The following is a 27,916-nucleotide window of genomic DNA, read 5'->3' as shown; positions in this document are numbered from 1 at the left end:
TCCAGTTTTAACGAGTTTATCAAAAAGCTCCTGTTAACTGCTGCTGAAGCAACTTTCAGAGTTTAAAGGAATAATCGTCAAGTCAGAGGAAGAGATGGATGATCAGCGCAGACTGCTGGATTTCTCCCGGACCCCCCGGATAATCTTACACCGATTAGGTAGGAAACACCAGCGTTTGGACGAAGGTTAATGTCTGCAGCTTTCTGTATGAGGATCATTTTAGTAAATGTTCTTTTCCCGTGTAAATATTTTGTTAACATGTTAGAACGCAGACATGAATATTACGCTGTGACAATGGCTTATTTATGTAGAGAGAAAATGACCTTTTTTATGCCTCCTTTTACTACTGAGACTTACTTCAGAAAACTGGAGAAATGTGAACAATGCAGTGCAAGATTAGTAAAGCAAGCAACATAAAATATTAATAGAGCTGTTAGTAGCTGTCAAAATTTATAATGTGTAATAAATAAATCGTAGTGGCGATTGTTTGTCAAACCAAATATTCTATAAAAGTCCAATCAAGAAGCCACCGCTACACTGAGGTGATGCTTCATATGTAGATAAAAGTTTAATGTCCAAAAACCTTGAAGATTGTTTTTATAGTTTATTTTTCCAGTTTGACAAGCAAATAACAAAGGTCAAACTTTGTGATTTGTTTAACAAATGTGGTCAAACTTTTCATTAGTGGTGTGTCGATTAATCCATGATAAATTTTATGAAGCAAATAAGACGGAGAACTCACCTAAACCCGAGAACAGTTAAAGTTTTAATTTTTTTTAATCATAAATCGTTGTCTCTGGTGACATAGCGAATAACAAGCCAATCACAACCCTCTCTCCTGTTTTCCCCGTTTTCTTTTTGATCCAGCCTTTTTTTATGCAACCAGGTTAATCAGAATTTATGTATCAGAATCACAAACATTTTTTATTTGTTTATTTATTGTAAGGCTTCATGTTGTTTTGACTATTTCACATATATTGTCCACTTGATGTCACAGTGGAGCAGATGAAGCACCGCGGTGCATCGGCTCATGAGTCCAGTGATTGGATGGAGTTACTCAGGGCTTCATGAAGCTTCATCTCATCATCACTACTTTTCATTGTTTCCTCTGCTGCTCTGGTCAAAACCTACAGGCCCAACCCAGTGCATGCTGGTCCGATACCAGTCCCTATAGTGACGGAAAATGGACCCACAATTCTTCCTGTATAACTTAGAAAAGTAAATAACAAAGGAACAAAAACTAAACAACTATTAGCCTACAAATAAACTCATGTTTGTAAATAAACCCCAAAGATATAAAGTGGACTAAAATAACATTTTTATATAATAGACTCATACAAATAAATAACATCTTGACATAATGCAATTTACTGTTAAATATCAACAATAATCCCTACCTCAATTAATTTTGCGATAAAATATATATTTTAAATCCATTCATTTGAGAATTCTCCAAATGTCAGCTGGATGTGACGACTGATCTGTCTCTCTGTCTACGCTTTTGAATTTTCAAGTATTTTTTTTTTGTTGATTTCTGTTTTAAATGATGAAAGATTTCTCCTACTTACTTCAGTAAAGTTAACAATAACTCTTCTTCTCTGTTTTCTTCTCCAGGTTCCCTGCGGTTTAACCAAGAGAGAAGATCCACTCTGGACCAGGAGGAGTTAGAACCTCTGCAGGGAAAACAAGACCAGGAAGAGACAGAAGTTTCCTGCAGTCAGTGTGAAGAACAGATTGAATTAAAACAGGAGACTGATACCTGCATGTTGGTTCCTGTTGATGAGCAAACACACCAAACTGAATCAGAACCAAACAGGAACCAAGTCATCTTAAAGGAAGCTGCTGAAGCTGAGAAGCAAAATCAGGAAAGAAGAAAACCTTTCTCATGTGTCATCTGTAAAAAGCGTTTCGCTTTAAAATCTGTTTTTGATGCTCACATGAGAACTCATATGGTTCAAAACCTGTTTTCATGTCTGAAGTGTGGAAAAGGTTTCAGTGAAAAACAGCATTTAACTCGGCACATGAGGATTCACACTGGTGAAAAGCCGTTTTCATGTGGGAGCTGTGGAAAAAGTTTTAGTCAAAAACAGGACTTAACTCGGCACATGATGATTCACACTGGTGAAAAGCCGTTTTCATGTGGGAGCTGTGGAAAAAGTTTTAGTCGAAAACAGCATTTAACTCAGCACATGATGATTCACACTGGTGAAAAGCTGTTTTCATGTGGGAGCTGTGGAAAAAGTTTTAGTCGAAAACAGCATTTAACTCGGCACATGATGATTCACACTGGTGAAAAGCCGTTTTCATGTCGGACCTGTGGAAAAAGTTTTTGTCAAAAACAGGACTTAACTCGGCACATGATGATTCACACTGGTGAAAAGCCGTTTTCATGTCGGACCTGTGGAAAAAGTTTTTGTCAAAAACAGGACTTAACTCAGCACATGAGGATTCACACTGGTGAAAAGCCGTTTTCATGTGGGAGTTGTGGAAAAAGTTTTAGGCGAAAAAAGGAGTTAACTCGGCACATGATGATTCACACTGGTGAAAAGCCGTTTTCATGTGGGACCTGTGGACAAAGTTTTAGGGGAAAACGGGATTTAACTTGCCATACTATGATTCACACTGGTGAAAAGCCGTTTTCATGTGGGAGTTGTGGAAAAAGTTTTAGGCGAAAAAAGATGTTAACTCGGCACATTATGATTCACACTGGTGAAAAGCCGTTTTCATGTGGGAGTTGTGGAAAAAGTTTTAGGCGAAAAAAGGAGTTAACCCAGCACATGATGATTCACACTGGTGAAAAGCCGTTTTCATGTGGGAGCTGTGCAAAAAGTTTTCGTCACAAAGTCAGTTTAACTCACCACATGAGGCGTCACACAGGTGAAAAACCATAGAAATATTTTTCATACATGTCCTATGTTGAGGTTCACTATTCAATTGCTTTGGTTTAACACTAGAATGAAAGACTGGAGGGGTTTCATGTCTATAAAGTTGAAAGTTGTTGTATTTGTTAAATGTGATAATTTAGATCTTCACATTTGGATTCTTGGAGATGTGCAACCATGACACATTTTCCTTCAGAGATGCTTTGTTTTGTTTTCCTGGCATTTTCTTTACCTAAACAATACTGATTAACTGTATGTTATTAACATCCTGTTTATGTACAACGTGAAGAGCAGAGGGCTCAGCACACAGCCCTGAGGAGAGCCAGGACTGATGCTGAGAGCTGAAGTGGCTTTGGAGCCCACTGACTATTTCATGCACTAACAGAGTTTAACCGGACATGGACTCCCTTCCAGAACATTCTCACGAGATTGGACATGAGGGACTGATTTGTATTATTCTGTTGTATAGTGAAAGAGTGTGTGGGTGTTGTTGACCTTAATACACTTATAATAAAAATTCAATGTGGTTTTATTCACTAAATGTGCATTTTTATTAATGATTGTGCACTCTGATATATCTACGTACAAAAATACCTCAAAGGTTTCTCTTCAAAACAAGATGACATTGTAACTGATGCTGTTATTTGTTTCAGATTATATTAACCAGTTTAACTCTACCCAAGTAAAAGTTTTGTGACTAAATAAATAAACATGTTTATGGAAAATGTAAGAAAGCATGGTTGATTATTATTGTCGTCAATAATTTAGTGTGTTTATTGGTTTAGTTGTATTTTTCTCTTTTCTGCTGCAGCTGTCTTCTATTATGACTAGAGATGTGCCGATCAGGTTGTTTCCTGCCGATTCCGATCACCCATGAGGGCCGATCACCGATACTGATCACATAATTATTATTTTTTTAATCATAAACACTACCAATTACATTATGTGGAAAAAGGAACCATGAATTCACCTTAATTTAGACAAAAACTTGTTTTTAACAACTTTTTCCAAGAAAAAAAAACAAAACAGGCATTGTGCAAATTGCACCATTGGTAATACTATCTTTAACAGACTGAAAACACATGAAGGTTCTGAAGAGGCTAAATAAAACCTCTCAACATTGCCAAAAAATTCAAGTATAAAACTAAACATTCTGCAGTCCCAGGTGAAAAAAAGTATACTTTAGTATTTCAAACATACTTAAATTTGTGAAAGTACACTTTAAGTATACTAAATATTAAGTGTACTACCTATAAGTATATCTGAAGTATACTAAAAGTATACTTGTACCAATTTAGAAATTAGAACTTTAAACAAACTTAAACATAATTGTACCAAAATACACTTTTAATATAATAAATAAGTGAACAAAATATATATTTGGCCAAGTGTAAATATACACTTTCTCAAGTATATTTAAAATATATTTTGTGTATATTTAAAAATATATGCTCAAAATATAATTCCTTAAAATTCACTTAACACTACTTTAGATTATTATTATTATTTATGTTTTAAATTACATCTCAGTGTACATTTTAGGCTAATAAAGTATGCCTTAATTTTCTTTATTTAACCAGGTGAACCCCGTTGAGATCCATATCTCATTTTCAAGAGGGACCTGGGCAGAAGTCTGCAACACGCAGCAACCTGATTACAAAATAAAACTAATTAATACATATGCAGAAGTATGTCTTTTAGGCACCTTTAAAGTGTGTTTAATGTAATATGTAGGCATACTTTTTAAGTACCTAAAAAGTATTAATTTTGAAGTGCCTTAATAATATTTTACTATTTATTAAATCGCATTCAATAAAAAAATGATAATCATGATGTAATTTCTAAGAAAGTACCCAATCCATTTTCAGATGTTTGATGTAAAACCTTATAATCAACGGCATTAGCTCCAGTTCACACTCCAAACCAGATGGTGGCGGTATTACACACGTTCATTTATTTAAAAACGCCACAAAGAGAAGAAAAAACTTGAACGCAGGGAAGATAACAGACGCTGTTCAAATTCTCCATTTTTACTCGCATAATATTGCCTTCAAAGCAGAGAGGGCCTTGACAATAGTTACTAATTTTGGTAAATTCAAGCTGGTGACGTCCTAGTCCTAGTTAGACGACAACAACAACCGATGGAAATGAAATGTGTGTCACAAAAGGAGCCCGGAGGGACGAAGGCTGCTAACGTGTTGCTAGCTGGTGGTAAGTTTGCTTATTAATTATCTTCATTTAGTTATAAACAGTGCAGTAAATATATATAACTTACATTGGTTTCATAAATAATTATTTTATACAAACTAGTGTGTTACCAACACTAAGTGCTTCATTAACATGATTTGATTTAAAGATAACAGGACAGAATTTTTTCCCCTGGTTAATCTAACATTTATCTTTCATACATTTTATTCATTGTTGGCTTTCAGGGCCCTGTGATGGACTGGTGACCTGTCCAGGGTGAGCCCTGCCTCTCATCTGATGACTGCTGGAGATGGGCACCACCAGCCCCCCTCACCACCCTGCAAGGATCAGTGTGTTCAGATCATGGATGGAAAGGTTTTAAGGTAGTTTGTCTCCTTTAGTCCACACTTAAAACAGCTTCGTAGTTATTGTCATCATCAACTGATTTTATGACATTGCTGACTATTTTTTTCTACTTCTAACATAAACAGGCAAAGACACCCAGAAATGTTTTTCCACACAAGGCTTCGGGTCCCAATCATCATCACTTCTGATGATGTCACATACACAGCGAGTCCACAACGACTTAAAATTGTAAGTATTATTTTTTTATTTGCCATTTTTCTGTTCTCTTTAAATACAAATGCTTTCTCTGTTTAATTGCTCTATTGTTCTTTTTTGTAGGTTCCTGTAAGGTGCAGAGAACTGGAATGTTTTGTCGTTGATCCTCACTTTCATGTTTTATTGTCACACTTAAATTTTCATGTTCATGTGTTCACTTTTGATATGTAAACTGATAATTTATGTAAAGTTTGTAAAATTGGACAATTTTAAAATGTTGGTAATAAAACAAAATATTTAAATTACCTTGGGAATCTTGTGTAATTAATCTTTCCATGTAATTGTAGCCTAAAACAATGTAAGTACTGTAGTGTAGTTATGCATGTTATGTGCAAAATGGGTACGTAGGAATAAAGACGAATTATGAGTAATTAAAATTGTATTCATCAATAGCAAGAAATCAAAAATAAAAATTAAGTGTAATTTAAATACATTACTAATATATTAATAGTATATTTGAAGTAAATTAAATATATATTTTTAATATAATTCTGAGACAGAATTATTACCCTCAAAATATAACTATATCAAAATATAACAAAGCTCTGAAATAATTTAAAAAGTATACTTTAAGTATACTAAGTACAACTTGAAGTTGTTCCAAAAAAGTACTTATAGTATACTAAAATATACAATTAGTTGTAATTTAATACCATTACTAAGGTAATAGTAATAGTAAGCACAAAATTAGTTGTTCCAAAATAGTACAGTTTAAGAACATCGATAAAAGTATACTAAAGTATGTTATAATTTAGTATACTAAAGTATACTTTTTTCACCTGGGCAAGGTGAGTTATATAACAATAATATTGATATTATTTAATTTAGTCTCCAAAGTCTCTGGATGCTCAGGATACCCAGGCTGCTCCCCCCTCTCCTCTCCCACATTTATCGGAAATAGCAGCACTGAGGAGAAACTGAAAAACAAAAGAGAAACTAAAACAAGCTCCATGATTCCCTGCATGATTCAGTTAATTATGTTAAACTTTTTGTTCTGGAGTTACATCTCAGCTTTATCCCTCCACCTGCGACAAACTGCCTCATTCCTGTTGCTTGCATTATTCTAATTTAAGAAAATTCAGTACTTTTATCAAAAGCATACAATAAATACATATGTGATCCTTGTTTTAAAGCACCTGTATTTTGTGTTCAGTTTCATTGCATGGATCATTGTTTATAGTAGACACAAAACTTCTGTATTTATCAAGGTGGTGATGATTAAATACTCAAATCTCCCTCCAGCAGTCATTAAGGTTGGACGAGTATTAAATAGACAAATATTTATAAAGGTGTATTTTTTACACTTTGAACTTAATGATTAATGAATTAGTTTCTCAATAACAAACACATTAGAAAAAAAATCTACCATGACAACAGAAGTGTGCAAATATATTTTTAGTAGAAAATTACAAACACATAAAAATACAAACATAAAGAGGTGATTTTATCCAAGGAATCCGACTTTCTGCCTCTTCTTGCCCAGACTCTCCTCCTGCTGCAGCAGCTTCATGAGAGGAGGGTGGAGAGCTTTTCCTACTCGTTTTCCTGTCTGCAGAGAGAAATGAAACAATGCAGAACGTGACCGATGTAAACTTTGTTTCCATAGATACCTGAATGCATACAACACAAAAGCTTGTTTTTACACAGCTTTCTTATCTTTGAGTAAAATGGCTTGATATACAGAAAGCCAAGAGGAATGTTCTAAAGTCTTTAATACTTTAAGAGCTAACACTTTATTTGAAGGGGTGAGCATAAGACTGACATAACAGCAACATGAAGGAGTCTTCATGAATGTTTGTAACTGCTGTCATGACATACAATTAGGTAAATAATGACACTTTTATTGCAAAGTTGCATTAAAAGTCTATTAAAAGTGTCAACTTTGCATTAAAAATGTAATTTACAGAATGACACTTCATGACAACAGTCACACACATTCATGACAGGTTTTATATCATATTTATGACATTGTCATGCCAGTCTTACCCCTTCAGATAAAGTGTCAGATTATAGTTGTGTGTTTAAAGCTGAATAAATTGGAGGAACAGGAAGTCAGAGTCGTCACCTCTATCATCTCACAGATGCTCTCTGGGTCCAGGCTGCCTCTCCCCACCTTCCTGCTGCAGGTGATTATTCCTTTGTGTGTGACGGAGATGATGAGGCTCGCCACAGAGCAGGCCTTCTCCTGCAGGGTGGCATCCACCACGTGTCTGTGGGCGATCTGCAAGCAAAAACCCAGTAAGCCTTAATCAACCCTGTCAAATCTAGTTTCTGTCTGACAGCATCAGCTGGGAGCTCATGATGGGTATTTTACTCGAACCTTCATTAAAAGAACCACAGACAACGTATATGAATTTTATGACCAAGCTTTTGCAAAAGGAGAAGACTCAGCAAACTGCTCCTCCAAGCCGTTCATTGAGCGTTCTAAAGACCTTTGGACCAAGGTCTTTAGAAGCTTTTATCAAGCAAAAAGAAGGAGTTTAGGTAAGGAAGACAGCGGAGACAAAATACGACTGCACACAGACAGTTTCTAAAATAAGGAGTATTCCTGTTGATAAGGAGGCACCTGTGGAAACATAATTCAAGGTCTGGGAAACACACAGATAACTGTTTCACATGAAGACGAACAGGCAGATGGGGCCTCCAGGTCAGTTTACACACACATAAGGAAGAGAACACTTTAAACTGAAAATCACAATAATACTGAATGTTAATTAACTATTGATTAACATTAGACTGAATATGAACTAAAGTAATAACAAAATGATAATACCAAAAAATCTCTAACAGCTCACCTTGCATAAAGTCACTATGCAGGGAACGTTTTCCACATCGAGTCTCATGCAGTCGTACGGGTCGTCAGAGAGCTCGATCTCCTTCCCTCCTTCCTCATCGGATGAGATGTGAACTCTGGGAATTCTGTCAGTGAGGAAACCAGAACATGGCTCATTTTTCCAACTTATTATTTTTGTTTGTTTGTTTATAGAGGAAATCAGTTTAGATCAAAGCTAATGGAGTAATATGAACTGAACAAACTCACTTAGTGATGAAGAGAGCAGCTTTGATCGCTACTGAGATGGAGTCGTACAAATTCCCATCACACTGAAGAAGCTGAAGAGGAACACAGTAATGTTAGATGTTATCTATTTGGATCAAATGAAAGGTGTTTTAAACAGAAAACATGTTTATGTTTGAACAGGAATTGTTATATTTCACTGTAGGGAAAGGATCTGGAGTTGGTGTGTCAAACTCTGCTATCAGGAAGAAGCAGTAGAGTAACTGAGAGCGGTATGAGACAGATTGTCTGCCTCATACCAAGCTGTCACAACATAGTGACAGTTTCAATAAATATGTAAAAAAGAAAAGACTTCTTATAAGCTTTAATTCTTATTGTGCATTTTAAAACTAAACAGCAAAAGCATTAGCTGTAATGTTGAAGGCACTTCCTTGTTAAGCCAGGTGAGCCTGGGCCCTTGATTTCACCAACACGTCCACATAAAGCACCCTGCTGTGCTCTCCAGGACTAATGCAGAGGCTCTTCAGGTCCAAGCTCTGCTGGTTGTTGAACTCTGGGGTTGTACTGGCTGAGCTGAGTAAAAAACAACATGGTGGACTGGAGGCATCCCATTGAGGGCTTTTATTTATTTTAATAACTATGACAGAACTGAGTTGGATTCATGTTTTTGTGAAATTCTGCTGTAATCTTTTGCCAAAAATGTAAAATAGCACAACACCGCCCTCTAGTGGATAGTTCTAAAATAACGCTTTCAATATTTTTGTACCGTACCTTCCATGAACCAGAAATAACAGGTAATAGCGGTCAGTGCTACATTTTTAATGAATTAATGTGAGCAATTAAATCATAACTTGTATTAGGCTATATTTAACTGATCAAAAATATTGTTTAATGTTCTTGAAATATGACATAATATGACAGGCCCAGCAGTCACAGACTGCAGCTCTGTTAGGAGATGCAAGCTTTGGATCTCACTATCTGATTTTAAGATCATATTGACATTAAAATATTCATTAAAGGCTTGAGAACTGGCTGATGATAACCAGAATTGTACTCATTTTTAAATGCTGTAATTATTTTTTAATTCAGAACCACTGTTGACAGGAATGGAGGAAGTCACTACACCAGTGAGATGTTCCAAGAGGCTGAGAGGGCAGTTGAGGAGGAAAAACAACGAATCCTGAAGGAGAAAGAAGAGGAAATATGTAAAGAGAAAGAAGAAGTGGAGAGGAAAATAAGAGAAAAGTATGAGGAAGAGATGCAGTAAATTAGTGAGCAAATCCAGTACATAGTGCTTTACTTGAGTTTTTTTTTCTTCTTTTCATGTGTGGGATAATATTTTGTTTTTTTATTACTTTATTGGATTAAATTTATTCTGTTATGTTAGTCAGCAGGTGTTGAAGCTCATATTAATTGAGTACGATCTTCTATGCTAATATAGACGGCTCTGCTGTTCTGGAACATTTTGTGCCACATTCCTGTGCTGGTCAGTTTGATCCTCCCACCATCATCATCAACTTTATTAGATACACTGATAGGTCCATATGAGAAAAATAATAATGATAATTTAACAAAATACAAATAAATCACATAAAAAGATAACTAAGCCTGACTGAGCTTTGTGCAATATCAATATCAGGATGATGTTATTTGCAGAAACACATGATCTCCACATAAATCTGTACATAAGGTTTCATAATACAGCATGAAAAGTGGAGACAGAGAAATAATGTGGTTTCAGGTTTCTGCACCTGGAGATACAGAATCTCATAAGTCCAAATATTTTAGTGCACTTGAAGTAACTTTTCAACAAGATATTGTAGCTACTTTTAAGTCCATAATTGCTTAATGTTGACTTAAAAATGTACTAGCTTCACAGGCTGATTATTTTACTTATAGTATTGGAAAAATGTCTTGTAATCAGTGAAATAATATGCCAGTGGAACTGGTACTTGCTACTTATATTAAGAAATAATTGACTTAAAACAAGATCCTTCTTCTTACAGAAATGCTATTTATAAATTAGTTTTGTCTTATTTCAAGTAAATTTTTCTTCTTTTCTCAATAAAAATTTATGGTAAGATTTTGTTGTTTTTTTTTCACAGTGCAAGTAAAAAGAAAGACTACACTGCAAAATTTATTTACAGTATAATTATAATCAAGCAACTTGCACATTATCTTCATTGCTTTTACAGAGTGAAATATTTCATAATTTTTAGTTTTTTCTTCAAAATGACAACAAGCCAATGATGAAAAATTACATTTACCATTAGAAATTCAGAAGAAATAGTAAATATTTGTTGGAAAATGTAGTGCAGTTACAACCAAGGGTTCTGTAGGAGATTTTATAGAAGAAGGGCGGCAATAATCTGAATAATGAAGACTCTCGTAGAGTTGATAAGTAGCTGAATAGAGTTTTAATACTCTGCTGTATTTACCTCCAAAGTAGGCTCCATCACTGAGCACTAACTCCTTACTGCCACGCGGGATAATCGTGACGCTGCCATGCTGGATGAAATACATTTTCCAACCCAGCGTTCCCTCTCGTATTACATAGTCTCCCGGCTGGAAAACTTCAAAGCGCAGCTTGGTCAGGATCACGGTGACAAAGTGAGGGTCGGTGTTGGCGACAAGTCCACGGCAGTTATAGCTGAAAATCTCCTGCATGACGCAGACAAAACACATTTTTAGTTTTCTGCTGTGCATGTTGAAGACTGTTGATAAAATGTATGAGTATTAACTCATTAAAACTGTCAAACTCCAGTCTTCAAGGGTCGTTGTTTTGAAACTTTTAGATTGATTCTGGCTCAACACACCTGAATGAAAAGTTTTATGAATAAATAAAAAATAATTACATTTAATATACATTACTAATATACATTAATCTTTATTTTAGAAATTATGGTTGTCGTCAATAATTTCGTGTTTTTTTTTTGTTTTAGTTGTATTTTTCTCTTTTCTGCTGCAGCTGTCTACTATTATTACTATGAAAAGATTTTACGTTTCTCAAAAAGAACTGGCCCTGTATGAGAACTCTTTACATGTAATGATCGAAGGATCCACAAGGTGGCGGTAAAGCAATAACATGAAAACCGACAATCATAAAACCCCAAAGAAGAAGACAAAGCGAACTGCACGTGGTCTGTTGTGTTGAATGTTTGAGTGTTTCTCTGAAGACTATCTTCAGTCCAGATTTAACGAGTTTATCAAAAAGCTCCTGTTAACTGCTGCTGAAGAAACTTTCAGAGTTTAAATAAATCATCGTCAAGTCAGAGGAGGAGATGGATGATCAGCGCAGACTGCTGGATTTCTCCCGGACCCCCCGGATAATCTTACACCGATTAGGTAGGAAACACCAGCGCTTGGATGAAGGTTAATGTCTGCAGCTTTCTGTATGAGGATCATTTTAGTAAATGTTCTTTTCCCGTGTAAATATTTTGTTAACATGTTAGAACGCAGACATGAATATTACGCTGTGACAATGGCTTATTTATGTAGAGAGAAAATGACCTTTTTTATGCCTCTCCTTTTACTACTGAGACTTACTTCAGAAAACTGGAGAAATGTGAACAATGCAGTGCAAGGTTAGTAAAGCAAGCAACATAAAATATTAATAGAGCTGTTAGTAGCTGTCAAAATTTATAATGTGTAATAAATAAATCGTAGTGGCGATTGTTTGTCAAACCAAATATTCTATAAAAGTCCAATCAAGAAGCCACCGCTACACTGAGGTGATGCTTCGTATGTAGATAAAAGTTTTAATGTCCAAAAACCTTGAAGATTGTTTTAATAGTTTTTTTTTTCAGTTTGACAAACAAATCACAAAGTTCGAACTTTGTGATTTGTTTAACAAATGTGGTCAAACTTTTCATTAGTGGTGTGTCGATTAATCCATGATAAATTTTATGAAGCAAATAAAACGGAGAACTCACCTAAACCCGAGAACAGTTAAAGTTTTAATTTTTTTTAATCATAAATCGTTGTCTCTGGTGACATAGCGAATAACAAGCCAATCACAACCCTCTCTCCTGTTTTCCCCGTTTTCTTTTTGATCCAGCCTTTTTTTATGCAACCAGGTTAATCAGAATTTATGTATCAGAATCACAAACATTTTTTATTTGTTTATTTATTGTAAGGCTTCATGTTGTTTTGACTATTTCACATATATTGTCCACTTGATGTCACAGTGGAGCAGATGAAGCACTGCGGTGCATCGGCTCATGAGTCCAGTGATTGGATGGAGTTACTCAGGGCTTCATGAAGCTTCATCTCATCATCACTACTTTTCATTGTTTCCTCTGCTGCTCTGGTCAAAACCTACAGGCCCAACCCAGTGCATGCTGGTCCGATACCAGTCCCTATAGTGACGGACAATGGACCCACAATTCTTCCTGTATAACTTAGAAAAGTAAATAACAAAGGAACAAAAACTAAACAACTATTAGCCTACAAATAAACTCATGTTTGTAAATAAACCCCAAAGATATAAAGTGGACTAAAATAACATTTTTATATAATAGACTCATACAAATAAATAACATCTTGACATAATGCAATTTACTGTTAAATAACAATAATCCCTACCTCAATAAATTTTGCGATAAAATATATATTTTAAATCCATTCATTTGAGAATTCTCCAAATGTCAGCTGGATGTGACGACTGATCTGTCTCTCTGTCTACGCTTTTGAATTTTCAAGTTTTTTTTTTTGTTGATTTCTGTTTTAAACGATGAAAGATTTCTCCTACTTACTTCAATAAAGTTAACAATAACTCTTCTTCTCTGTTTTCTTCTCCAGGTTCCCTGCGGTTTAACCAAGAGAGAAGATCCACTCTGGACCAGGAGGAGTTAGAACCTCTGCAATTAAAACAAGACCAGGAAGAGACAGAAGTTTCCTGCAGTCAGTGTGAAGAACAGATTGAATTAAAAGAGGAGACTGATACCTGCATGTTGGTTCCTGTTGATGAGCAAACACACCAAACTGAATCAGAACCAAACAGGAACCAAGTCATCTTAAAGGAAGCTGCTGAAGCTGAGAAGCAAAATCAGAAAAGAAGAAAACCTTTCTCATGTGTTATCTGTCAAAAGCGTTTCGCTTTAAAATCTGTTTTTGATGCTCACATGAGAACTCATACGGTTCAAAACCTGTTTTCATGTGTGAAGTGTGGAAAAGGTTTCAGTGAAAAACAGCATTTAACTCAGCACATGAGGATTCACACTGGAGAAAAGCCGTTTTCATGTGGGAGCTGTGGAAAAAGTTTTAGTCAAAAACAGGACTTAACTCGGCACATGATGATTCACACTGGTGAAAAGCCGTTTTCATGTGGGAGCTGTGGAAAAAGTTTTAGTCGAAAACAGCATTTAACTCAGCACATGATGATTCACACTGGTGAAAAGCCGTTTTCATGTGGGAGCTGTGGAAAAAGTTTTAGTCGAAAACCGAATTTAACTCAGCACATGATGATTCACACTGGTGAAAAGCCGTTTTCATGTGGGAGCTGTGGAAAAAGTTTTAGTCAAAAACAGGACTTAACTCGGCACATGATGATTCACACTGGTGAAAAGCCGTTTTCATGTGGGACCTGTGGAAAAAGTTTTTGTCAAAAAAGGCTTTTAACTCAGCACATGAGGATTCACACTGGTGAAAAGCCGTTTTCATGTGGGAGTTGTGGAAAAAGTTTTAGGCGAAAAAAGGAGTTAACCCGGCACATTATGATTCACACTGGTGAAAAGCCGTTTTCATGTGGGACCTGTGGACAAAGTTTTAGGGGAAAACGGGATTTAACTTGCCATACTATGATTCACACTGGTGAAAAGCCGTTTTCATGTGGGAGTTGTGGAAAAAGTTTTAGTCAAAAACAGGAGTTAACTCGGCACATGATGATTCACACTGGTGAAAAGCCGTTTTCATGTAGGAGCTGTGGAAAAAGTTTTAGGCGAAAACAGGAGTTAACCCAGCACATGATGATTCACACTGGTGAAAAGCCGTTTTCATGTGGGAGTTGTGGAAAAAGTTTTAGGCGAAAACAGGAGTTAACCCAGCACATGATGATTCACACTGGTGAAAAGCCGTTTTCATGTGGGAGCTGTGCAAAAAGTTTTCGTCACAAAGTTAGTTTAACTCACCACATGAGGCGTCACACAGGTGAAAAACCATAGAAATATTTTTCATACATGTCCTATGTTGAGGTTCACTATTCAATTGCTTTGGTTTAACACTAGAATGAAAGACTGGAGGGGTTTCATGTCTATAAAGTTGAAAGTTGTTGTATTTGTTAAATGTGATAATTTAGATCTTCACATTTGGATTCTTGGAGATGTGCAACCATGACACATTTTCCTTCAGAGATGCTTTGTTTTGTTTTCCTGGCATTTTCTTTACCTAAACAATACTGATTAACTGTATGTTATTAACATCCTGTTTATGTACAACGTGAAGAGCAGAGGGCTCAGCACACAGCCCTGAGGAGAGCCAGGACTGATGCTGAGAGCTGAAGTGGCTTTGGAGCCCACTGACTATTTCATGCACTAACAGAGTTTAACCGGACATGGACTCCCTTCCAGAACATTCTCACAAGATTGGACATGAGGGACTGATTTGTATTATTCTGTTGTATAGTGAAAGAGTGTGTGGGTGTTGTTGACCTTAATACACTTATAATAAAAATTCAATGTGGTCTTATTCACTAATTGTGCATTTTTATTAATGATTGTGCACTCTGATATATCTACGTACAAAAAAATCTCAAAGGTTTCTCTTCAAAACAAGATGACATTGTAACTGATGCTGTTATTTGTTTCAGATTATATTAACCAGTTTAACTCTACCCAAGTAAAAGTTTTGTGACTAAATAAATAAACATGTTTATGGAAAATGTAAGAAAGCATGGTTGATTATTATTGTCGTCAATAATTTAGTGTGTTTATTGGTTTAGTTGTATTTTTCTCTTTTCTGCTGCAGCTGTCTTCTATTATGACTAGAGATGTGCCGATCAGGTTGTTTCCTGCCGATTCCGATCACCCATGAGGGCCGATCACCGATACTGATCACATAATTATTATTTTTTTAATCATAAACACTACCAATTACATTATGTGGAAAAAGGAACCATGAATTCACCTTAATTTAGACAAAAACTTGTTTTTAACAACTTTTTCCAAGAAAAAAAACAAAACAGGCATTGTGCAAATTGCACCATTGGTAATACTATCTTTAACAGACTGAAAACACATGAAGGTTCTGAAGAGGCTAAATAAAACCTCTCAACATTGCCAAAAAATTCAAGTATAAAACTAAACATTCTGCAGTCCCAGGTGAAAAAAAGTATACTTTAGTATTTCAAACATACTTAAATTTGTGAAAGTACACTTTAAGTATACTAAATATTAAGTGTACTACCTATAAGTATATCTGAAGTATACTAAAAGTATACTTGTACCAATTTAGAAATTAGAACTTTAAACAAACTTAAACATAATTGTACCAAAATACACTTTTAATATAATAAATAAGTGAACAAAATATATATTTGGCCAAGTGTAAATATACACTTTCTCAAGTATATTTAAAATATATTTTGTGTATATTTAAAAATATATGCTCAAAATATAATTCCTTAAAATTCACTTAACACTACTTTAGATTATTAATTTCAGTATGTTTTAAATTACATCTCAGCGTACATTTTAGGCTAATAAAGTATGCCTTAATTTTCTTTATTTAACCAGGTGAACCCCTTTGAGATCCATATCTCATTTTCAAGAGGGACCTGGGCAGAAGTCTGCAACACGCAGCAACCTGATTACAAAATAAAACTAATTAATACATATGCAGAAGTATGTCTTTTAGGCACCTTTAAAGTGTGTTTAATGTAATATGTAGGCATACTTTTTAAGTACCTAAAAAGTATTAATTTTGAAGTGCCTTAATAATATTTTACTATTTATTAAATCGCATTCAATAAAAAAATGATAATCATGATGTAATTTCTAAGAAAGTACCCAATCCATTTTCAGATGTTTGATGTAAAACCTCATAATCAACGGCATTAGCTCCAGTTCACACTCCAGACCAGATGGTGGCGGTATTACACACGTTCATTTATTTAAAAACGCCACAAAGAGAAGAAAAAACTTGAACGCAGGGAAGATAACAGACGCTGTTCAAATTCTCCATTTTTACTCGCATAATATTGCCTTCAAAGCAGAGAGGGCCTTGACAATAGTTACTAATTTTGGTAAATTCAAGCTGGTGACGTCCTAGTCCTAGTTAGACGACAACACAACGGGACAACAACCGATGGAAATGAAATGTGTGTCACAAAAGGAGCCCGGAGGGACGAAGGCTGCTAACGTGTTGCTAGCTGGTGGTAAGTTTGCTTATTAATTATCTTCATTTAGTTATAAACAGTGCAGTAAATATATATAACTTACATTGGTTTCATAAATAATTATTTTATACAAACTGGTGTGTTACCAACACTAAGTGCTTCATAAACATGATTTGATTTAAAAATAACTGGACAGAATTTTTCCCCTGGTTAATCTAACATTTATCTTTCATACATTTTATTCATTGTTGGCTTTCAGGGCCCTGTGATGGACTGGTGACCTGTCCAGGGTGAACCCTGCCTCTCATCTGATGACTGCTGGAGATGGGCACCACCAGCCCCCCTCACCACCCTGCAAGGATCAGTGTGTTCAGATCATGGATGGAAAGGTTTTAAGGTAGTTTGTCTCCTTTAGTCCACACTTAAAACAGCTTCGTAGTTATTGTCATCATCAACTGATTTTATGACATTGCTGACTATTTTTTTCTACTTCTAACATAAACAGGCAAAGACACCCAGAAATGTTTTTCCACACAAGGCTTCTGGTCCCAATCATCATCACTTCTGATGATGTCACATACACAGCGAGTCCACAACGACTTAAAATTGTAAGTATTATTTTTTTATTTGCCATTTTTCTGTTCTCTTTAAATACAAATGCTTTCTCTGTTTAATTGCTCTATTGTTCTTTTTTGTAGGTTCCTGTAAGGTGCAGAGAACTGGAATGTTTTGTCGTTGATCCTCACTTTGATGTTTTATCGTCACACTTAAATTTTCATGTTCATGTGTTCACTTTTGATATGTAAACTGATAATTTATGTAAAGTTTGTAAAATTGGACAATTTTAAAATGTTGGTAATAAAACAAAATATTTAAATTACCTTGGGAATCTTGTGTAATTAATCTTTCCATGTAATTGTAGCCTAAAACAATGTAAGTACTATAGTGTAGTTATGCATGTTATGTGCAAAATGGGTACGTAGGAATAAAGACGAATTATGAGTAATTAAAATTGTATTCATCAATAGCAAGAAATCAAAAATAAAAATTAAGTGTAATTTAAATACATTACTAATATATTAATAGTATATTTGAAGTAAATTAAATATATATTTTTAATATAATTCTGACAGAATTATTACCCTCAAAATATAACTATATCAAAATATAACAAAGCTCTGAAATAATTTAAAAAGTATACTTTAAGTATACTAAGTACAACTTGAAGTTGTTCCAAAAAAGTGTGTATAGTATACTAAAATATACAATTAGTTGTAATTTAATACCATTACTAAGGTAATAGTAATAGTAAGCACAAAATTAGTTGTTCCAAAATAGTACAGTTTAAGAACATCGATAAAAGTATACTAAAGTATGATATAATTTAGTATACTTAAGTAGACTTTTTTTCACCTGGGCAAGGTGAGTTATATAACAATAATATTGATATTTAATTTAGTCTCCAAAGTCTCTGGATGCTCAGGATACCCAGGCTGCTCCCCCCTCTCCTCTCCCACATTTATCGGAAATAGCAGCACTGAGGAGAAACTGAAAAACAAAAGAGAAACTAAAACAAGCTCCATGATTCCCTGCATGATTCAGTTAATTATGTTAAACTTTTTGTTCTGGAGTTACGTCTCAGCTTTATCCCTCCACCTGCGACACACTGCCTCATTCCTGTTGCTTGCATTATTCTAATTTAAGAAAATTCAGTACTTTTATCAAAAGCATACAATAAATACATAATGTGATCCTTGTTTTAAAGCACCTGTATTTTGTGTTCAGTTTCATTGCATGGATCATTGTTTATAGTAGACACAAAACTTCTGTATTTATCAAGGTGGTGATGATTAAATACTCAAATCTCCCTCCAGCAGTCATTAAGGTTGGACGAGTATTAAATAGACAAATATTTATAAAGGTGTATTTTTTACACTTTGAACTTAATGATTAATGAATTAGTTTCTCAATAACAAACACATTAGAAAAAAAATCTACCATGACAACAGAAGTGTGCAAATATATTTTTAGTAGAAAATTACAAACACATAAAAATACAAACATAAAGAGGTGATTTTATCCAAGGAATCCGACTTTCTGCCTCTTCTTGCCCAGACTCTCCTCCTGCTGCAGCAGCTTCATGAGAGGAGGGTGGAGAGCTTTTCCTACTCGTTTTCCTGTCTGCAGAGAGAAATGAAACAATGCAGAACGTGACCGATGTAAACTTTGTTTCCATAGATACCTGAATGCATACAACACAAAAGCTTGTTTTTACACAGCTTTCTTATCTTTGAGTAAAATGGCTTGATATACAGAAAGCCAAGAGGAATGTTCTAAAGTCTTTAATACTTTAAGAGCTAACACTTTATTTGAAGGGGTGAGCATAAGACTGACATAACAGCAACATGAAGGAGTCTTCATGAATGTTTGTAACTGCTGTCATGACATACAATTAGGTAAATAATGACACTTTTATTGCAAAGTTGCATTAAAAGTCTATTAAAAGTGTCAACTTTGCATTAAAAATGTAATTTACAGAATGACACTTCATGACAACAGTCACACACATTCATGACAGGTTTTATATCATATTTATGACATTGTCATGCCAGTCTTACCCCTTCAGATAAAGTGTCAGATTATAGTTGTGTGTTTAAAGCTGAATAAATTGGAGGAACAGGAAGTCAGAGTCGTCACCTCTATCATCTCACAGATGCTCTCTGGGTCCAGGCTGCCTCTCCCCACCTTCCTGCTGCAGGTGATTATTCCTTTGTGTGTGACGGAGATGATGAGGCTCGCCACAGAGCAGGCCTTCTCCTGCAGGGTGGCATCCACCACGTGTCTGTGGGCGATCTGCAAGCAAAAACCCAGTAAGCCTTAATCAACCCTGTCAAATCTAGTTTCTGTCTGACAGCATCAGCTGGGAGCTCATGATGGGTATTTTACTCGAACCTTCATTAAAAGAACCACAGACAACGTATATGAATTTTATGACCAAGCTTTTGCAAAAGGAGAAGACTCAGCAAACTGCTCCTCCAAGCCGTTCATTGAGCGTTCTAAAGACCTTTGGACCAAGGTCTTTAGAAGCTTTTATCAAGCAAAAAGAAGGAGTTTAGGTAAGGAAGACAGCGGAGACAAAATACGACTGCACACAGACAGTTTCTAAAATAAGGAGTATTCCTGTTGATAAGGAGGCACCTGTGGAAACATAATTCAAGGTCTGGGAAACACACAGATAACTGTTTCACATGAAGACGAACAGGCAGATGGGGCCTCCAGGTCAGTTTACACACACATAAGGAAGAGAACACTTTAAACTGAAAATCACAATAATACTGAATGTTAATTAACTATTGATTAACATTAGACTGAATATGAACTAAAGTAATAACAAAATGATAATACCAAAAAATCTCTAACAGCTCACCTTGCATAAAGTCACTATGCAGGGAACGTTTTCCACATCGAGTCTCATGCAGTCGTACGGGTCGTCAGAGAGCTCGATCTCCTTCCCTCCTTCCTCATCGGATGAGATGTGAACTCTGGGAATTCTGTCAGTGAGGAAACCAGAACATGGCTCATTTTTCCAACTTATTATTTTTGTTTGTTTGTTTATAGAGGAAATCAGTTTAGATCAAAGCTAATGGAGTAATATGAACTGAACAAACTCACTTAGTGATGAAGAGAGCAGCTTTGATCGCTACTGAGATGGAGTCGTACAAATTCCCATCACACTGAAGAAGCTGAAGAGGAACACAGTAATGTTAGATGTTATCTATTTGGATCAAATGAAAGGTGTTTTAAACAGAAAACATGTTTATGTTTGAACAGGAATTGTTATATTTCACTGTAGGGAAAGGATCTGGAGTTGGTGTGTCAAACTCTGCTATCAGGAAGAAGCAGTAGAGTAACTGAGAGCGGTATGAGACAGATTGTCTGCCTCATACCAAGCTGTCACAACATAGTGACAGTTTCAATAAATATGTAAAAAAGAAAAGACTTCTTATAAGCTTTAATTCTTATTGTGCATTTTAAAACTAAACAGCAAAAGCATTAGCTGTAATGTTGAAGGCACTTCCTTGTTAAGCCAGGTGAGCCTGGGCCCTTGATTTCACCAACACGTCCACATAAAGCACCCTGCTGTGCTCTCCAGGACTAATGCAGAGGCTCTTCAGGTCCAAGCTCTGCTGGTTGTTGAACTCTGGGGTTGTACTGGCTGAGCTGAGTAAAAAACAACATGGTGGACTGGAGGCATCCCATTGAGGGCTTTTATTTATTTTAATAACTATGACAGAACTGAGTTGGATTCATGTTTTTGTGAAATTCTGCTGTAATCTTTTGCCAAAAATGTAAAATAGCACAACACCGCCCTCTAGTGGATAGTTCTAAAATAACGCTTTCAATATTTTTGTACCGTACCTTCCATGAACCAGAAATAACAGGTAATAGCGGTCAGTGCTACATTTTTAATGAATTAATGTGAGCAATTAAATCATAACTTGTATTAGGCTATATTTAACTGATCAAAAATATTGTTTAATGTTCTTGAAATATGACATAATATGACAGGCCCAGCAGTCACAGACTGCAGCTCTGTTAGGAGATGCAAGCTTTGGATCTCACTATCTGATTTTAAGATCATATTGACATTAAAATATTCATTAAAGGCTTGAGAACTGGCTGATGATAACCAGAATTGTACTCATTTTTAAATGCTGTAATTATTTTTTAATTCAGAACCACTGTTGACAGGAATGGAGGAAGTCACTACACCAGTGAGATGTTCCAAGAGGCTGAGAGGGCAGTTGAGGAGGAAAAACAACGAATCCTGAAGGAGAAAGAAGAGGAAATATGTAAAGAGAAAGAAGAAGTGGAGAGGAAAATAAGAGAAAAGTATGAGGAAGAGATGCAGTAAATTAGTGAGCAAATCCAGTACATAGTGCTTTACTTGAGTTTTTTTTTCTTCTTTTCATGTGTGGGATAATATTTTGTTTTTTTATTACTTTATTGGATTAAATTTATTCTGTTATGTTAGTCAGCAGGTGTTGAAGCTCATATTAATTGAGTACGATCTTCTATGCTAATATAGACGGCTCTGCTGTTCTGGAACATTTTGTGCCACATTCCTGTGCTGGTCAGTTTGATCCTCCCACCATCATCATCAACTTTATTAGATACACTGATAGGTCCATATGAGAAAAATAATAATGATAATTTAACAAAATACAAATAAATCACATAAAAAGGTAACTAAGCCTGACTGAGCTTTGTGCAATATCAATATCAGGATGATGTTATTTGCAGAAACACATGATCTCCACATAAATCTGTACATAAGGTTTCATAATACAGCATGAAAAGTGGAGACAGAGAAATAATGTGGTTTCAGGTTTCTGCACCTGGAGATACAGAATCTCATAAGTCCAAATATTTTAGTGCACTTGAAGTAACTTTTCAACAAGATATTGTAGCTACTTTTAAGTCCATAATTGCTTAATGTTGACTTAAAAATGTACTAGTTTCACAGGCTGATTATTTTACTTATAGTATTGGAAAAATGTCTTGTAATCAGTGAAATAATATGCCAGTGGAACTGGTACTTGCTACTTATATTAAGAAATAATTGACTTAAAACAAGATCCTTCTTCTTACAGAAATGCTATTTATAAATTAGTTTTGTCTTATTTCAAGTGAATTTTTCTTCTTTTCTCAATAAAAATTTATGGTAAGATTTTGTTGTTTTTTTTCACAGTGCAAGTAAAAAGAAAAACTACACTGCAAAATTTATTTACAGTATAATTATAATCAAGCAACTTGCACATTATCTTCATTGCTTTTACAGAGTGAAATATTTCATAATTTTTAGTTTTTTCTTCAAAATGACAACAAGCCAATGATGAAAAATTACATTTACCATTAGAAATTCAGAAGAAATAGTAAATATTTGTTGGAAAATGTAGTGCAGTTACAACCAAGGGTTCTGTAGGAGATTTTATAGAAGAAGGGCGGCAATAATCTGAATAATGAAGACTCTCGTAGAGTTGATAAGTAGCTGAATAGAGTTTTAATACTCTGCTGTATTTACCTCCAAAGTAGGCTCCATCACTGAGCACTAACTCCTTACTGCCACGCGGGATAATCGTGACGCTGCCATGCTGGATGAAATACATTTTCCAACCCAGCGTTCCCTCTCGTATTACATAGTCTCCCGGCTGGAAAACTTCAAAGCGCAGCTTGGTCAGGATCACGGTGACAAAGTGAGGGTCGGTGTTGGCGACAAGTCCACGGCAGTTATAGCTGAAAATCTCCTGCATGACGCAGACAAAACACATTTTTAGTTTTCTGCTAAAAATGTTGAAGACTGTTGATAAAATGTATGAGTATTAACTCATTAAAACTGTCAAACTCCAGTCTTCAAGGGTCGTTGTTTTGAAACTTTTAGATTTGATTCTGGCTCAACACACCTGAATGAAAAGTTTTATGAATAAATAAAAAATAATTACATTTAATATACATTACTAATATACATTGATCTTTGTTTTAGAAATTATGGTTGTCGTCAATAATTTCGTGTTTTTTTTTTGTTTTAGTTGTATTTTTCTCTTTTCTGCTGCAGCTGTCTACTATTATTACTATGAAAAGATTTTACGTTTCTCAAAAAGAACTGGCCCTGTATGAGAACTCTTTACATGTAATGATCGAAGGATCCACAAGGTGGCGGTAAAGCAATAACATGACAACCGACAATCATAAAACCCGAAAGAAGAAGACAAAGCGAACTGCACGTGGTCTGTTGTGTTGAATGTTTGAGTGTTTCTCTGAAGACTATCTTCAGTCCAGATTTAACGAGTTTATCAAAAAGCTCCTGTTAACTGCTGCTGAAGAAACTTTCAGAGTTTAAATAAATCATCGTCAAGTCAGAGGAGGAGATGGATGATCAGCGCAGACTGCTGGATTTCTCCCGGACCCCCCGGATAATCTTACACCGATTAGGTAGGAAACACCAGCGTTTGGACGAAGGTTAATGTCTGCAGCTTTCTGTATGAGGATCATTTTAGTAAATGTTCTTTTCCCGTGTAAATATTTTGTTAACATGTTAGAACGCAGACATGAATATTACGCTGTGACAATGGCTTATTTATGTAGAGAGAAAATGACCTTTTTTATGCCTCTCCTTTTACTACTGAGACTTACTTCAGAAAACTGGAGAAATGTGAACAATGCAGTGCAAGATTAGTAAAGCAAGCAACATAAAATATTAATACAGCTGTTAGTAGCTGTAAAATTTTATAATGTGTAATAAATAAATCGTAGTGGCGATTGTTTGTCAAACCAAATATTCTATAAAAGTCCAATCAAGAAGCCACCGCTACACTGAGGTGATGCTTCATATGTAGATAAAAGTTTAATGTCCAAAAACCTTGAAGATTGTTTTTATAGTTTTTTTTTTCAGTTTGACAAACAAATAACAAAGGTCAAACTTTGTGATTTGCTTAACAAATGTGGTCAAACTTTTCATTAGTGGTGTGTCCATTAATCCATGATAAATTTTATGAAGCAAATAAAACGGAGAACTCACCTAAACGCGGTGCATCGGCTCATGAGTCCAGTGATTGGATGGAGTTCCTCAGGGCTTCATGAAGCTTCATCTCATCATCACTACTTTTTATTGTTTCCTCTGCTGCTCTGGTCAAAACCTACAGGCCCAACCCAGTGCATGCTGGTCCGATACCGTATAGTGACGGAAAATGGACCCACAATTCTTCTTGTATAACTTAGAAAAGTAAATAACAAAGGAACAAAAACTAAACAACTATTAGCCTACAAATAAACTCATGTTTGTAAATAAACCCCAAAGATATAAAGTGGAGTAAAATAACATTTTTATATAATACAGACTAATACAAATAAATAACATCTTGACATAATGCAATTTACTGTTAAATATCAACAATAATCCCTACCTCAATTAATTTTGCGATAAAATATATATTTTAAATCCATTCATTTGAGAATTCTCCAAATGTCAGCTGGATGTGACGACTGATCTGTCTCTCTGTCTACGCTTTTGAATTTTCAAGTATTTCTTTTTTTGTTGATTTCTGTTTTGAACAATTAAAGATTTCTCCTACTTACTTCAGTAAAGTTAACAATAACTCTTTTTCTCTGTTTTCTTCTCCAGGTTCCCTGCAGTTTAACCAAGAGAGAAGATCCACTCTGGACCAGGAGGAGTTAGAACCTCTGCAGGGAAAGCAAGACCAGGAAGAGACAGAAGTTTCCTGCAGTCAGTGTGAAGAACAGATTGAATTAAAAGAGGAGACTGATACCTGCATGGTGGTTCCTGTTGGTGAGCAAACACACCAAACTGAATCAGAACCAAACAGGAACCAAGTCATCTTAAAGGAAGCTGCTGAAGCTGAGAAGCAAACTCAGGAAAGAAGAAAACCTTTCTCATGTGTCATCTGTAAAAAGCGTTTCGTTTTAAAATCTGTTTTTGATGCTCACATGAGAACTCGTACGGTTCAAAACCTGTTTTCATGTGTGAAGTGTGGAAAAGGTTTCAGTGAAAAACAGCATTTAACTCAGCACATGATGATTCACACTGGTGAAAAGCCGTTTTCATGTGGGAGCTGTGGAAAAAGTTTTAGTCGAAAACAGGATTTAACTCGGCACATGATGATTCACACTGGTGAAAAGCCGTTTTCATGTGGGAGCTGTGGAAAAAGTTTTTGTCAAAAAAGGCTTTTAACTCAGCACATGATGATTCACACTGGTGAAAAGCCGTTTTCATGTAGGAGCTGTGGAAAAAGTTTTAGTCAAAAACAACATTTAACTCAGCACATGATGATTCACACTGGTGAAAAGCCGTTTTCATGTGGGAGCTGTGGAAAAAGTTTTAGTCGAAAACAGGTGTTAACTCGGCACATGATATTTCACACTGGTGAAAAGCCGTTTTCATGTGGGAGTTGTGGAAAATGTTTTAGTCAAAAACACGAGTTAACTCGGCACATGATGATTCACACTGGTGAAAAGCCGTTTTCATGTGGGAGTTGTGGAAAAAGTTTCAGTCAAAAACATGAGTTAACTCGGCACATGATGATTCACACTGGTGAAAAGCCGTTTTCATGTGGGAGCTGTGGAAAAAGTTTTAGTCGAAAACAGGATTTAACTCGGCACATGATGATTCACACTGGTGAAAAGCCGTTTTCATGTGGGAGCTGTGGAAAAAGTTTTAGTCGAAAACAGGATTTAACTCGGCACATGATGATTCACACTGGTGAAAAGCCGTTTTCATGTGGGAGCTGTGGAAAAAGTTTTAGTCGAAAACAGGATTTAACTCGGCACATGATGATTCACACTGGTGAAAAGCCGTTTTCATGTGGGAGCTGTGGAAAAAGTTTTTGTCAAAAAAGGCTTTTAACTCGGCACATGATGATTCACACTGGTGAAAAGCCGTTTTCATGTGGGAGCTGTGGAAAAAGTTTTTGTCAAAAAAGGCTTTTAACTCAGCACATGATGATTCACACTGGTGAAAAGCCGTTTTCATGTGGGAGCTGTGGAAAAAGTTTTTGTCAAAAAAGGCTTTTAACTCAGCACATGATGATTCACACTGGTGAAAAGCCGTTTTCATGTGGGAGCTGTGGAAAAAGTTTTTGTCAAAAAAGGCTTTTAACTCAGCACATGATGATTCACACTGGTGAAAAGCCGTTTTCATGTGGGAGCTGTGGAATAAGTTTTAGTCGAAAACAGGATTTAACTCGGCACATGATGATTCACACTGGTGAAACGCCGTTTTCATGTGGGAGCTGTGGAAAAAGTTTTAGTCGAAAACAGGATTTAACTCGGCACATGATGATTCACACTGGTGAAAAGCCGTTTTCATGTGGGAGCTGTGGAATAAGTTTCAGTCAAAAAGAGCATTTAACTCGGCACATGAGGAGTCACACTGGTGAAAAGCCGTTTTCATGTAGGAGTTGTGGAAAAAGTTTTAGTCGAAAACAGGTGTTAACTCGGCACATGATGATTCACACTGGTGAAAAGCCGTTTTCATGTGGGACCTGTGCAAAAAGTTTTCGTCACAAAGTTAGTTTAACTCACCACATGAGGCGTCACACAGGTGAAAACCCATAGAAATATATTTCATACATGTCCTATGTTGAGGTTCACTTTTCAATTGATTTGGTTTAACACTAGAATAAAAGACTGGAGGGGTTTCATGTCTATAAAGTTGAAAGTTGTTGTATTTGTTAAATGTAATAATTTAGATCTTCACATTTGGATTCTTGGAGATGTGCAACCATGACACATTTTCCTTCAGAGATGCTTTGTTTTGTTTTCCTTTCATTTTCTGTACCTAAACAATACTGATGAACTGCATGTTATCAACATCCTGTTTATGTACAACGTGAAGAGCAGAGGGCTCAGCACACAGCCCTGAGGAGAGCCAGGACTGATGCTGAGAGCTGAAGTGGCTTTGGAGCCCACTGACTATTTCATGCACTAACAGAGTTTAACCGGACATGGACTCCCTTCCAGAACATTCTCACAAGATTGGACATGAGGGACTAATTTGTATTATTCTATGCTGTATAGTGAAAGAGTGTGTGGGTGTTGTTGACCTCAATACACTTATAATAAAAATTCAATGTGGTTTTATTCACTAAATGTGCATTTTTATTAATGATTGTGCACTCTGATATATCTACGTACAAAAATACCTCAAAGGTTTCTCTTCCCAACAAGATGACATTGTAACTGATGCTGTTATTTGTTTCAGATTATATTAACCAGTTTAACTCTACCCAAGTAAAAGTTTTGTGACTAAATAAATAAACATGTTTATGGAAAATGTAAGAAAGCATGGTTGATTATTATTGT

General features: G+C 35.6%; 1 protein-coding gene and 2 long non-coding RNA genes across 5 annotated transcripts; all 3 read left to right on the top strand.

Annotated features, from left to right (window-relative positions):
- Nucleotides 1-27,896, top strand: LOC106913716 (uncharacterized). Of its 3 annotated transcripts, none has more exons than XM_088010366.1 (2): nucleotides 1-158; nucleotides 1,615-3,616. In XM_088010366.1, exons 1-2 carry the CDS (start codon nucleotides 95-97, stop codon nucleotides 2,889-2,891), a joined length of 1,341 nt encoding a protein of 446 aa, XP_087866492.1. In that variant the 5' UTR covers nucleotides 1-94; the 3' UTR covers nucleotides 2,892-3,616. The 3 variants fall into 3 exon arrangements, with proteins under 3 accessions (XP_087866492.1, XP_087866491.1, XP_087866490.1); XM_088010365.1 differs by lacking the exons at nucleotides 1-158; nucleotides 1,615-3,616 and adding exons at nucleotides 11,830-12,051; nucleotides 13,507-15,592; XM_088010364.1 differs by lacking the exons at nucleotides 1-158; nucleotides 1,615-3,616 and adding exons at nucleotides 23,807-24,031; nucleotides 25,221-27,896.
- LOC148156458 (uncharacterized) lies at nucleotides 4,831-5,935 on the top strand. The gene is made up of 4 exons (XR_015764646.1): nucleotides 4,831-5,093; nucleotides 5,315-5,452; nucleotides 5,561-5,663; nucleotides 5,754-5,935. It is a non-coding gene; the product is annotated as an uncharacterized LOC148156458 (long non-coding RNA).
- Nucleotides 16,805-17,919, top strand: LOC148156457 (uncharacterized). The gene is made up of 4 exons (XR_015764642.1): nucleotides 16,805-17,077; nucleotides 17,298-17,435; nucleotides 17,544-17,646; nucleotides 17,737-17,919. It is a non-coding gene; the product is annotated as an uncharacterized LOC148156457 (long non-coding RNA).
- Nucleotides 27,897-27,916: the final 20 nt, after the last annotated feature.

This window comes from Poecilia mexicana, unplaced genomic scaffold, assembly GCF_051168715.1.
Source record: "Poecilia mexicana isolate PSO_F unplaced genomic scaffold, ASM5116871v1 scaffold_11, whole genome shotgun sequence".
Classification (NCBI taxonomy): Eukaryota; Metazoa; Chordata; class Actinopteri; order Cyprinodontiformes; family Poeciliidae; genus Poecilia; species Poecilia mexicana.
Note: the sequence above shows the minus strand (reverse complement) of the source record. Positions and strands in the feature narration are given on the sequence as shown.